We start from the raw sequence: 13,475 nt of genomic DNA on the forward strand, positions 1-13,475 counted from the left end.
AATAAAATTGAACCGTATGTTAGTCCCAAAATGACCTAGTTTGTGTTGAGTAGATATTAATAATTAAACTCTTAGCTGACCCAAATCGACACCTATAACGTTACCATTAGTACCCACCGCGACTTTTATCGACAAAACCGTTAGCCAAATGCAACGTTTCTAGTGTAATGAGAGTTACTTCCCTTATAACTTGTTTGTTTACTTCCTGTTTGACATTTTGATAGTTAAAAATCGTACTGTTTCTTCTAGAAAAATTATAATAAAACGGTGATACTGTCTTGGCCTACACAAAAATGTTCTCCTAATCACGGATTACCAGTATGACATGGTTTTTATGAGGTTATAACGTGGTTTTTATGAGGTTATAACGTCAAAACTCAGGGTCACTTAAGAGTTAATAATGTAAGTAAGATGTTGTCCAATGTATTATTTTGATTCATTTTTTATTTATGTCATGTTTTTTTTTAATTTCAGGACGTATCTAACAATAGTCCAGCATTTGAAGCCGGGTTACGTAAAGGTGATTTAATAACGCACGTTAACGATGAAACCATACAGAGTCTGCTTCATACACAAGTCGTACACCTCATCATGTGTGGTGGTAACGTCTTGACGATTCGATGTGTACCGATAGAAAACACCTCTATCAAGACCTGCGCTAAACGAAAGGGAGGTAATCCTGGCAAAATGGCTCGTAAGAAGCGACAACAAAGAGAGAAGGGAGCGGAAAGGAAAAAGGGGCGATCTTTATTTCGAAGACTCAGCACAAAGAAAGCCGAGCAGCACGTTTTACCCTGTTCCCCAGTAACGCCAAACCGAGCCAGTCCACTCAGTCGATCTTATTCGTCAAGTGAGGCCACTCCGCAACCAATGAAAACGGTCCGCTCACCGCCAATAACTGTTCCATGGTCACCGGAGAACTCTCCACAGAACAGTTCCAACAGCAGCTCACCAGCATCAAGTACGCCAAACTCTCCCGCTGGTACGACACATTTCGGACGACCCAGTTCACTTCAAGTCGTCAAACACAAGAAAAGTAAAACCCAGAGTCTCCAATCACCACACAGAAGAAAATCAGTGCATAATATCCCCCTGTCTCCCCTGGCCAGAACCCCCTCCCCGTCCCCTCTCGCTTCCTCTCCTACTCGGAGTCCTAGTCCAATGGCCTGTGTTCATCAACATCTTCAAGGTAGCTCTTCTCAATCTCAAAAGACTATACCTGCCTACCTAAACCCTCCTGTACCTCAAACCTCTACTCCCACATCCCGCAAGGGGTTCTCGCGACCAAAAAGCTGCGAACCAACTTCTCCCTTGCTTCGTAGAGCTTTGTCTCCGGACAGATTACATCCGAGCTCCGCAGAAAAAATGCCAGCACAACGTAAAGCTCCGTTACAGGACAAGAAATCTGAAGCTCTGTAATTTAAGTGTTTGGAATATGATGGTGTTTTTCAATGTATAATTCTATAATATATTGTGGTAATTAACAGGGGTATATCTATCAGTTCTCTGTTACTCAGTTCAATTAACGGATATCTCTCCGTCTATATCAGGTGTTACACTATTAAAAATTAACGGGGGTATATCTACCTGTACTCCTTTAATCAGTCTGATTAACGGATATCTCTGTGCGTCTATATCAGGTGTTACACTATTAAATATGTGGTAATTAAGTATGGTTTAATGGTCGAGGGAGAGACCTTAAGTAATATATTAAAACAACACGGGTGACATAGTCCCTGAGTTGTTATTTCAATATATTACACAATGTCTTAAGCTCGAGACCATTAAACAACATAAAATACAGATACATATAAATAATGTACTCTTGGCATATTGCCGTACCATTATTTGAAATAATGGTACGCCAACATCAAAGGATGATGTCACATCTGTATTTTAAATTTCTATATATGGAGGGGGATATTTGTGTAATAAAAGAACAGCTTCGGTTAAGGATGCATTATGTTAGAGCTTATTCACATGACAAGCCTGTAGTCAACTCTCGAATTCGTCAGATTGATCGGTTATTAAATGGATTAGACAATGTTTGCCATATCTTCGTTAAAATCAAGACTTTGTTAATTAAAAACTTCAAACATTCATAACTTCACTCAAAATAAAGTAATTTCGACTGAAATTTTCAATATATATATGTTCGTGTTTAAACTACATAATGCATCTTTTAACAGATATATCCCGACCTATAAAAGGCGTTAATTATTTAATAGATATATTCCTGTCCATATAACGACCTACTCAGTGCAGTAAACAGATATATCATGACCTATAAAAGGTGTTAATTATTTAATAGATATATCCCTGTTCATATAAAACATGCTACTCAGTTCAGTAAAACAGGTATATTTCTTTGTGCGTAATTATTGTGGTGATGGACTTTCTTTGTGTATTACGAGCATAAATAAATAGAAAGTTTGTCTTCCTTGTGATAATAATATTACGATAACTATCGTGTGTGTGTGTGTGTGTGTATTTTATTCTATATTTTTTTTTATTGTCGTTCGTTGGTTCGATCGTTCGATCGTGGACAGTTGTGTATATAGAATGTAAATATAGTTACGGTGTTATTCTGGTGCTTAAAGTTTGTAGATGTGTTTTCATTTGTTTTCTTGACTTGGAATTTAAAGTGACACACTTTATGTTCAATGTACATACATATGAACTATTTGACTACGGATATAAAAATAGACTCTTATGACTACAAGTCGGGTATATATTGTGATATCGAAGTTGTAGTGTTTGACTTCGGATATACTAATATATACTCTATGTAGATTGTATATATATAAAGGTTATATATTAAAACTCCTGTAAATATATTGTGTGATAATACAAGGACGACATTCATCTATCTCTATAATCAGTATCAAGTATGGCTGTGATTGTGAATATATTTCAGTTAAATTTATCATTCATAACTCGTGACCGATATACGAGATCGACACAGTAGAATCATTTAACACGGGAGTCGCATAACAGACTGAGATTTAGCAGAAATTATAACAGGTAAAATCGTTTATATTCCTGGGTTCTCAAGAAATGATTTGGATTTAAAGGATGTGTTTTTTAAACAAATGGAAATTTGAACGTTTTCTGGAAATTTTAACAGTAGACTGGCTATTGCATAGAGCAGTGGTAGGCAAACTATGGTCCGCGGGGCCACATCTGGCCCCCACAGCCTTGTAATCGGGCTCACCAGACCCTTCCACTACATTTGAATATTTACGAGTTATATCTCTAAATGAAATAAAAAATTGAGGGCCCAAACTCTAAAGAGGCCTTACTCTCTGCAGTATCAATAATCTTTGTAGGTCTATTTATAACTTGCAGCATCACTCAGTGACGTAGTTGCCTATCTTACAATTCTTGTTTGGCCCTCGTTTCATTTCAAAACTTTGTGTTTGGCCCTTTGCCTAAAACATTTGCCTGCCCCCGGCATAGAGTAACATTATAACAGTCTGAAATTAAGCAGGAATTTCCAGTCTCTTTTTTTTTCTGTATAAAATACATTTATTTAGTCTGTAGCAATGTTGAGATAAAATGAGTCGTTAAAAAACAAAATCGATAGTGCTTCAAAATTTGTAACCTGTGTGAACTCCTCATTGTTGTTGATTTTGGTCGTGATTTTATATTGGTATATTCAACTACACCTATTTACCAAGTGACAGTCTTTTAAAGTCTTCAATCAAAATAGAGGGGTTGGGTGGCCAAATGGTTAGCGTGTGCACGTTGTATCATAAGGTCTGTCATTGAATCAACTGCCATGGTCTCGATTCCCCGGTTGTACGTGACAAGAAGTAGTCTAAAACTACGCCAATTCAATTGTGATCAACATAAAATATGGCACACGGGTTCTTTGGACAATTGTGCATTGATTGACAATTGACAGACTTTTGATATGTCACTATTCGCTGATCAGGAGATGAAGTCTTACTGGCTTCCTGGTGTACAATCTACCAGAAATGTTATTGATATAAGAAAGGAATAATTTGATTGACTACTGAAAGAGACTGTCATTTGGACCATCTTGTTATCGTACCTGTTTTAGTTTGCTATTCATTCTTTTATTGATAACATACCATATTTTTCTCCAGGAAACTGTGAGAATGACTATTCATTATTCATGTTTGATTGTATACATTATCATTATTTTTCAAAAATCAGTGGCATATATTTTGTTGACAGTAACACAGTAAATATCCTTACACTGTAATCCAGGTATTATTTAATCTTGTGTATCTAGCGCTAATTGCTCTCACTTGTCTTCATTAGCCCAGTTTAGGAGCAGAACAGTAGGGCGTTAAACCCCATTTCAATAATTGCTCTCACATTCATTCAATATCAAATCTTTTTTAAAAAAATTACTCATTATACATCAATAATCAATTGGGTTGTTTAAGTTTTAACAGTGATCGAGAAATTAAACGTAAATTGGACACTCATTATCAAAATTGAATGGTCAGCTTTTAACTGGGCACGAGTAAAATGATTTTTATGAATTTTTCAAAAAAAGATTTGATATTGAATGAATGTGAAAGAAATTAGTGCTAGATACACAAGATTAAATCATACCTGGGTTACAGTGTATTTTGTTGACAATAATAATAACCATCCTTACTTGCTTCTCTGTATTCTATCACTAAATAATTTGTTGATCAGTTGTTAGTAATTTCATATTTATAAGATAATACTGTATTAAATTTGTTGTATTGTTTACATAACTTCAACTGATCATGTTCAATTTCTTGTATTATTTTAATAGAGACTTTAGTATGTATTATTAAGAAAAGTTAATAATACTTGGGGGGGGGGGAATCAGTATCTTTCAGTAATGAAATAAACCTGAACCAATGAATCATTTAAAGCATAGTATTAAGGAACAGCATTGGCTTTAGCATGTATCATTAAGCAAATATTAATTATATTTATCTGAACCAATAAATTATTTAATCAGTAGGATTAAGGATTATTTAATCAGTATGGTTAAGGATTATTTAATCAGTAGGATTAAGGATTATTTAATCATTAGGATTAAGGATTATTTAATCAGCAAGATTAAGGATTATTTAATCAGCAAGATTATGGATTATTTAATCAGCAGGATTAAGGATGATTTAATCAGCAGGATTAAGGATTATTTAATCAGTATGGTTAAGGATTATTTAATCAGTAAATCTGTATGGTTAAGGATTATTTAATTAGTAGGATTAAGGGTTATTTAATTAGTAGGATTAAGGATCGATATTAAAGTATGGTTAAGGATTATTTAATTAGTAGGATTAAGGATTATTTAATTAGTAGGATTAAGGATCGATATTAAAGTTATTAGGTTAGGCTTTAGCATACATATCATTGAGGAAAAATTAGGAATTTTAGAAATCCGATAAATTAAATGATGGTTCTATAACCATTGTTTTATGTATGCAGCAGTTTTAAGCATAAGCATATATTCATAGTTTTAACTGTACCTCCTCAGACTTGTTATTTATAATATAAAATAATTAAAAGACCAAACCAATTTCATTTTCAATTCTTTTGGGCCGTGATAAATAAATAGCCAATTCAGTTGCATAAAACATAACTAGTCATCTATAATACAGAATACATCAATTAGCATAATTATTACTGGTAGCTGTTACAAAATAATCCTGAATACTAAATATTCCTACCTCTTTATACATATATTTCACTCGGTTTGTGATCAGGACTATAAGGTGTGTGCATGATTTTATTATCCAGTTTTCAGTAATATTATAAAAAAATTCAACATGATTCAGTGAGAAAAATTTGTTTATAAGTGACTTGAATTTGACATAAATTAGGGAAATTTTAATAGTGGCCATGCTATGAATATATGTAATAGTAACTCTAAAGCTTGGCGAGTCATTTAGCGCTAGGGGGTTGGATGGTCGAATATAATTATATATTCCATAATTGAGGTATATAGAACTGTTCTGTATATATATTCATGATCGGGTAGTGAACTATGCTATACATGTGTGTATATATTGTACTGGAAAAAAAACCCCATTTAAATGGCATTTCATCATTTTGTTTATTTTATATATATATATCGATCTCTCTTATTATGTTCCTCAAAATGTTTTATGAGATTTTGTACAATACTGTACATAGTATTGTATGATACAGTACTATGTTGACAGTACAATACTGTACAAGTCGACTGTACGATACAGTACTATGTTGACAGTACAATACAGTACAAGTTGACAGTATGATACCGTACTATGTTGACAGTACAATACTGTACAAGTCGACTGTACGATATAGTACTATGTTGACAGTACGATACTGTACAAGTCGACTGTACGATACAGTACTATGTTGATAGTTATATTAACCCTATGAATTATATTATCATGATTATATTACATTAGTATTACCTTTATCTTTATTCATAAAACAACATGGCTCTCATTTTGGTCATATTGGGGACAAGACTATCTATAAATAGGCCTTTTTTTCATATTGGTTACTTAAATGTAATCCTTTTTGAATAGATTATAAATACACTAGATCGATAATATGCGAAATCACTTTCGTATTGGCTACATAATGTAAATTTTATTTGACAGGGCTACAGATATTTTTCTTTTTTCAAATTAACTAAATAATTCATGTAAATTTTATTTAAAAAGGGCTATAAATAGGCTTTATCATTTTCATATTAGTTACAGGCTATAAATAGGTATTTCCTCTTTCATATATTGGTTAGATAATATAAACTTTAAAATGTATAGGGTTTCTATGACTGTTGTTTAATATATTTAATTATAATAATTGTAGTAATATATGATCAGGTTTAGATAATATGTTATTATACTAAAAGAGATTAATGTTTGCTCAGTGTAAAGAATATATTATTACTGTAAATATGTTGAATATAACTATATTATATACAAAACATGGTGTTAAAACAAGTTACAAGGCTTGACAAATGTTGTTACAATAAGTTACAAGGCTTGACAAATGTTGTTATAACAAGTTACAAGGCCTGACAAATGTTGTTATAACCAGTTACATGGCCTGACAAATGTTGGTCAGGCCTGACAGAGGCTTGGCAAATGTTGTTATAATATGTAACAAGGGCTGACAAATGTTGTTACAAGGCTTGACAAATGTTGTTAGAAGACTTGACAAATGTTATGTTTAATGTAACTCTATGTAAAGCTTTATTATGATTGTAAAAAAATACAACACTCTGTCCTTAAATATACAGCTGCTGTATTGTAGACGTAACAAACCTACAATTTCTACCATATAAATTTAAAATACCATTGTCTTGTCTTTTTTTTCTCTCTCTTTTTCCCTCCAATTTTACAGCTATGTGGCTATACCAATTTGAAATTTTGTTTGTTCTTTGAGCTGTCTTCATTAACCTAGTCGATGCACAGATGTAGGATGTTAAACCACATTTTATTGGCAGAATGGTTAACGTGTGCGCGCTGTATCATAAGGTCTGTCACTGAGTCAACTGGTGTGGTTTCGATTCCCTGGTTGTACGTGACAAGGAGTAGGGTCGCCTGTCAGTCCAACCTCGTGGGTTTTCTCCAGATCCTCTGGTTTCCTCCCACTGCTAAAGACCCTTACGCACAAGCGAATTATTAAAATAACATTGAACCATGTTAGTTTCAAAATGACCTAGTTTGTGTCAAGTGGAAGTTAAACCCAATTTCTCTGTCTCTGACAACTGTACAACACAGTAAACTGAACAATCAATGTTGGCAATGTGTAACCCTGGCTACTTGGCTGGCTAACGAACAAATTGCAACAAAAGATTTTTTTTTTACTCCAGATGTCTAAACCCAACAGATTTGGAGATATTAAGGATTTGATCCCATCCCCTCTGTCTTCATTGCAAATCTGATTTTGGTAAATTTTCTTTTGCTAAGTTAGAATCTTTTGGTGCAATTTGTTCCATATCAAATGTTAGTTTGACCAGCAAATACTGCAAACAGATGACCTGGGGTGATTTGCCAGATCGGAGGCAAATGTATGAATGTTGACAGAAAAGACAGATTGGGGGCAGTGGGAGGGAGGATCCCCATTTTTTAAAGCTCTAATAATAACTGCAGGAGGACCGCACCAAAAATACACAAGACAAACCCAAGGACAAGATAAACAACAAACGTATATATCAGATCAAGTGAATGGATCTGGGGATCAGTTATAAGTGTTCACTGTGCTGTTCAGTTCCGGAATCTGTAGTGATACAGGATTCATTAAAAATGCAAAACAAACTACCAATAAGGGAAAAAATCCAAGAGTGTAAAATGAAATGGGGTTTAACCTCCTACTGTTCTGCTCCGACTGGTCTAATGAAGAAGGGCATACGCCATACAGTGTGCTATGAGGGAATTCCCCAGTTGTATGTGACAAGGAGTAGGATCGCCTGTCTAACCTTGTGGGTTTTCTCCTTGACCTGCTGTTTCCATTAGAAAACCCTTATGGTCAGACAGGTGACCCTACTCTTTAGTAGTTGGAAGAAACCGGCGGAAATTGGAGAAAACCCTTAAGGTTAAACAGGCGACCCACTCTTAGTAGTGGGAAGAAACTGGAGGACCCGGAGAAAACCCTTGAGGATGGACAGGCGACTCACTCTTAGTAGTGGGAAGAAACTTGAAAAAACCTTTGAGGTTGGACAGGTGATCCTACTCTTTAGTAGTGGGAGGAAACTGGAGGACTTGGACAGGCAACCCTAATCTTAAGTAGTGGCAAGAAACCAGAGGACCATTGAACAAATATGGACACCCCCATAATCCAAAATGGTGACAAACAACCTGTCAAAAATACAAACTTTTCCTTGAGTAGAATTTATTCTGAAAATATGAAGTCAATCCCATCAAATGGATTTTTTTGCAAAATATCTTCTGTATTTTCTGTTCCAAACTGGAATATTTTTCATCTGAGGTTTTCTTACATCTGACCATTTCTTTAAGTCATCATAAAATTGAGAATGCTGATGTGTGAATGGTCTGTAGTAGGAATAAATAGATGTTACAATGGATACAGAATCACCTGGAATATAAAAATATAGACGTCACCATGGATACAGACACACCTAGAATATAAAATATGTAACTATGGATACAGATGCACCTGGAAAATAAAAACATATAACCACGGATACAGAAACACCTGTAGTACATTATAAAATGTAACCATGGATACATAATCGCCTGTAATATAAAATAGACATATGTCACCATGGTTACAGAATCACCTGTAATATAAAATAATATATGTCACCATGGTTACAGAATCACCTGGAATAAAAAAAAATAGATGTAACCATGGATATAGAATCACCTGTAATATAAAAAGTAATTTGACTGAAATTTTCAATATAATCCTTTTTCATTATCTATTTTGAAACTATTACAGTGAGAACGTCCAGCTCTTTATCTAAATCTTACACAATGCATCTTGAAGTATCAGCACTGAAATGTTCAACTTACCTGTGGGTGTTCTAGGATAAACTTACCTGTGGGTGTTCTAGGATAAACTTACCTGTGGGTGTTCTAGGATAAACTTACCTGTGGGTGTTCTAGGATAAACTTACCTGTGGGTGTTCTAGGATAAACTTACCTATGGGTGTTCTAGGATAAACTTACCTGTGGGTGTTCTAGGATAAACTTACCTATGGGTGTTCTAGGATAAACCTTGGTAGAAAATGTGAAGGGTTTTTCCACTTGAGCCAGAACCTCTGTTCCATATGCACCATTGTCAAATTTCTGTCCCTAGAAATATAAATAATGGAGCTTTATTGCAACCTTTGGATCATGGGTTAGATCTATTTGATATGGTGAACTTCGAGTTTGGTCAAAGGTCACGAGATGTAAATAGGGCTAGCGCTAATCCCAACCCTAAACCTAACCCTGAAAATAGCCCCAATGCTTACCCTAACCCTAACCTTCAATCTCGCCAACAATCACATGCTCTACCTTACCGGTATTTACATCTCCACGACCTTGACAAAAATTGAGCTGGCCTTAACAAATAGATTTAGCCATGAATCATGACATAACATTGTTAACCAGTATAAAACATAACACAGTACACTAGCCTTGACATAAGGCACCTGTCACAGACTGTGGCCCTGTTTACACTTGGCCGCAATAAACCTGCCGTCCTCAGCACGGTACCAGGCTGTGATAAATTTCAAGAAATTGACTGGTTTACATTACTCTACAATAACCGGAATTTTATAAGAATATAAACAACTTACTGTTTTAACACAATTTATTAAAGTATCAATAAACAGCTGCCATCTTGGTTTATAATAACTGAAATAAAAAGATTCAGGAATTGATCCCAGCGTTGGTCGTGATTTTCCAGAGTTGTTTCCCCCTTGTCAGTGGTGCAGGACGGAGGGCATGGCAAGGAACAACGCACAGTCAAGTGGATCAGACGATAAACTGACGTCATGTGCTCACATTGGTGTATACATAAAAGAATCCTTGACAGTTGGAATTCAATGAGAGAAGGCAGAAATGCAGCTGTCTGGACAAAATTCTTCTTGTGGCACACTGCATGGTGTATACCCATCTCTATCAGTCCCATTTGTGCAGAAGTAGAACGTCAAGCCCCCATTTCATTTCATGCAATTACAACTTTGATGAAGACATTGTTATGTAGGTTATTACTTCAAATCAGCCTGATTTCTTTTGTTTTTCATGATGTAATTCATCCATCAAAATAGTTGAGATCTTAAAGTAATCCCTTTGTTATCTCCCTTGACACAGCAAATTATAGTTCAAATCATTTTCAACAATCTTCTTCCAAAAAACATTTACTTTTCTATATTAAAGTTAGTCTTTTCTATATTAAATATATCAGGGACTTTGAGTAGTTGTACACTTTAGAGTAAAGTGGCTTGTATGTGTCACATGATGAAGGGTCACCTGTCCAACTTCAGGTCCTCCCTTTTCCTACCACAGTTAAAGACCCTTACATGCAAGTGATTTATTGAAATAAAATTGTACCATATGTTAGTCCCGAAATGACCTATTTGTGTGGAGTGGATGTTAAACCATATTCCTCTCACATTAAATTTAATCTAGAGTTAGAAATGAAATAAAATGAAATGGAGTTTAACGTCCTACTGTTCTGCTCCTATACTGGGCTAATGAAGACGGGCATACGCCATACAGTGTGCTATGAGGGAAATTTTGCCCGGGCAGCGGCGCTACGGCCTACTCTTATATCGAATTCCAACTGCCAAGGGATCTTTTACGTGCATGCCAATATGTACACGGGACCTCGGTCTTCGTCCCATCCGAACGACTAGACAGCTATCCTTGTCAGGCCCTCAGTCCTGCATCACTGACAAGGGGGAACCACGCCGGCCAATGCAGGGATCGAACACCCGACCTCCAGGCTAGCGAGCCAGCGTCTTACCCACTTAGCCACATGATCCCCCTAATCTAGAGTCAGAGTGCAACATATAATAAAACTTACTCAGTAAAAAGTCCTGCCCACTGTTTAGATGCGTAGTCCATAATCTATAAAAATATACAGTATAAAAGCAATCTGATTACAACACAGATCCTATTTTGTTTCATTTTTATAATTCAAAATTTCGTTTTACTTGTCTGTACTACACTAGGATCTGGAAGAGTTGTACTGGATGATATGAGGGTTTAGCCAATGAAACCATCTGTTACGGCGACTTCTTGGCGTGCGTTGCCCGGAACTGTGGGTATCCCTCTAGAAACATCAATGCTGATTGATTAATCAAATGTCTGATGTCATAGGGTCAAAAGCCGCTTGTATCGAAAATATAAAAAAATGAAACGAAATATAGATCTGTATTTTAATCTGATTGTGTTTCCTTGAGAATAATTACACGTCAGTCATCGTTGAGTAAGGCACTGGCTCACTCATCAGGTGGTCAGGGTTTGATCCTAGTGTTTACTGAGAAAGTTCCTCAGAATTTTCCAGCCTATACTAATTTCCGCTTGTCGGAGGTACAGGGCAGGGGGATCGGGCAAGGACAGGTGTCTAGTAGTTCAGTAGTTACTTTAGTAACAGATTCTTATCGGCTCTGCTCTCTATCCGTTACTACATGACACCTATACATAACTAGTATGAAAATAGGGCCTTCCCCGCTGTGACTCTTCTTTATTCACCAAAAGGAATCATTTCTTGTCACATCCGACACAAATTTATAATAATCCAACACAATCATCATGTAGAATATAGCGATCATAAAATACAAGCAAGATTTGTTTGAATTGATCCGCCATTATGAAACTCACGCCTGCGAAGACCAGAGGTCACAGGTTCGTGGCATGAGCTTAGCCAATATTATAAATCTAGGAATGGATAGTTACCGTAAACGAAAAAATTTTCTGTACTTTAATTAACGGACAAAGCTGTGAATATTGATACCACTAAGAATCCATTACTAAAGTAACTAGTAGTTCGGATGATCCAATAAATACCATTGGAAGTACATTAAATATCACCAGGCAGGCTTGAAATCTAAATAAGAACAGGCCGTAGCCCCACTGCCAGGGCAAAATTACCCTAATATGCCCGTCTTCATTAACCCAGTTGTTGCAGTAAATGAAAATGCTAAATGCTTCATTTCTTACCTCTCCATTTGGTCCCCATAACGTAATTTGATTACGAGCATTATATTCATACAGAGTTGATTCATTCGCATCAGTTGCCCAGGCTTTAGCATCACCAATCCAGTTAGACAGAAGAAAATGTGTATCAGATGCCAACAGAAGGTCTACATCTGTTAATAGTTTTATAAACTTGTCACGTGAATTTCTGTCAAATAAACAAATAGGTATAATTTATCATCATATATGGTTACAAGTCATTATCTCTAACTTACTAATTTAAAAAATAATTAAGTAACATAATGTAATCTTATTACTCGGTTGTCTGACTCCATATATAGGCCTATTTTGTTAGGGTGACCCGTGCACTTTACAGAAAGTTGGTCTCGACACGGCTAAATGTGCACGCTTCAGTTGCGTGTCTCGAACTGATTTCTGACTACCCCGCACTCACTTTGAGTCGATAAATAGCCATGGCATGTGCAATTCTCTACAAATATATCAACTTTTACAGCCGTAAAAAAGCTATTGGTGACGATTTTGAATAGCAGTAAAATTTGCCTTTATGGTTATTACAGCAGCTTTAGTAATTACGTTTGTTTTATTTTTTAAATTGCTTTATCATTAACTGTACCGTTAAGAGCGGCATCTTTTGGTTTAGTACAAATACTATCTCTGAATCACTTTCTTTAGCAGGAACATGATACTAGCAGTAGTTTCATTTTACTTTTACAAGTTTCTTAAAACAATTGTTGAGTTGTCTAAAGTGCTTATTTCTAAATTCAATTTCTTGTTTTAGCTTTCTGTTATGTTTCGTAAAAAAGTAGTCTTGATTATCCCGACCTGTCAATCAGACGTAGA

The 13,475-nt window shown here is 35.5% G+C and overlaps 1 protein-coding gene and 1 long non-coding RNA gene across 7 annotated transcripts in view; one reads left to right on the forward strand and one right to left on the reverse strand.

Annotated features, from left to right (window-relative positions):
• The window catches only part of LOC126819077 (microtubule-associated serine/threonine-protein kinase 2), a 143,385-nt gene extending 136,069 nt beyond the window's left edge, over positions 1-7,316 (forward strand). For 5 of the 6 annotated variants that reach the window (XM_056100475.1, XM_056100476.1, XM_056100478.1 and 2 more), the window contains one exon: positions 475-7,316. In XM_056100475.1, the coding sequence (XP_055956450.1) occupies positions 475-1,419 (945 nt within the window). In that variant the 3' untranslated portion in view covers positions 1,420-7,316. The remainder of the gene's footprint in view (positions 1-474) is intronic. The other variant, XR_008787902.1, reaches the window with a different exon arrangement.
• Positions 7,317-9,638: 2,322 nt separating this feature from the next.
• Positions 9,639-12,816, reverse strand: LOC126819148 (uncharacterized). The gene is made up of 4 exons (XR_007679522.2): positions 12,639-12,816; positions 11,500-11,543; positions 10,268-10,325; positions 9,639-9,779 (listed from the first exon to the last, which is right to left on the reverse strand). It is a non-coding gene; the product is annotated as an uncharacterized LOC126819148 (long non-coding RNA).
• Positions 12,817-13,475: the final 659 nt, after the last annotated feature.

Source organism: Patella vulgata, chromosome 4, assembly GCF_932274485.2.
Source record: "Patella vulgata chromosome 4, xgPatVulg1.2, whole genome shotgun sequence".
NCBI classification, from domain to species: domain Eukaryota; kingdom Metazoa; phylum Mollusca; class Gastropoda; family Patellidae; genus Patella; species Patella vulgata.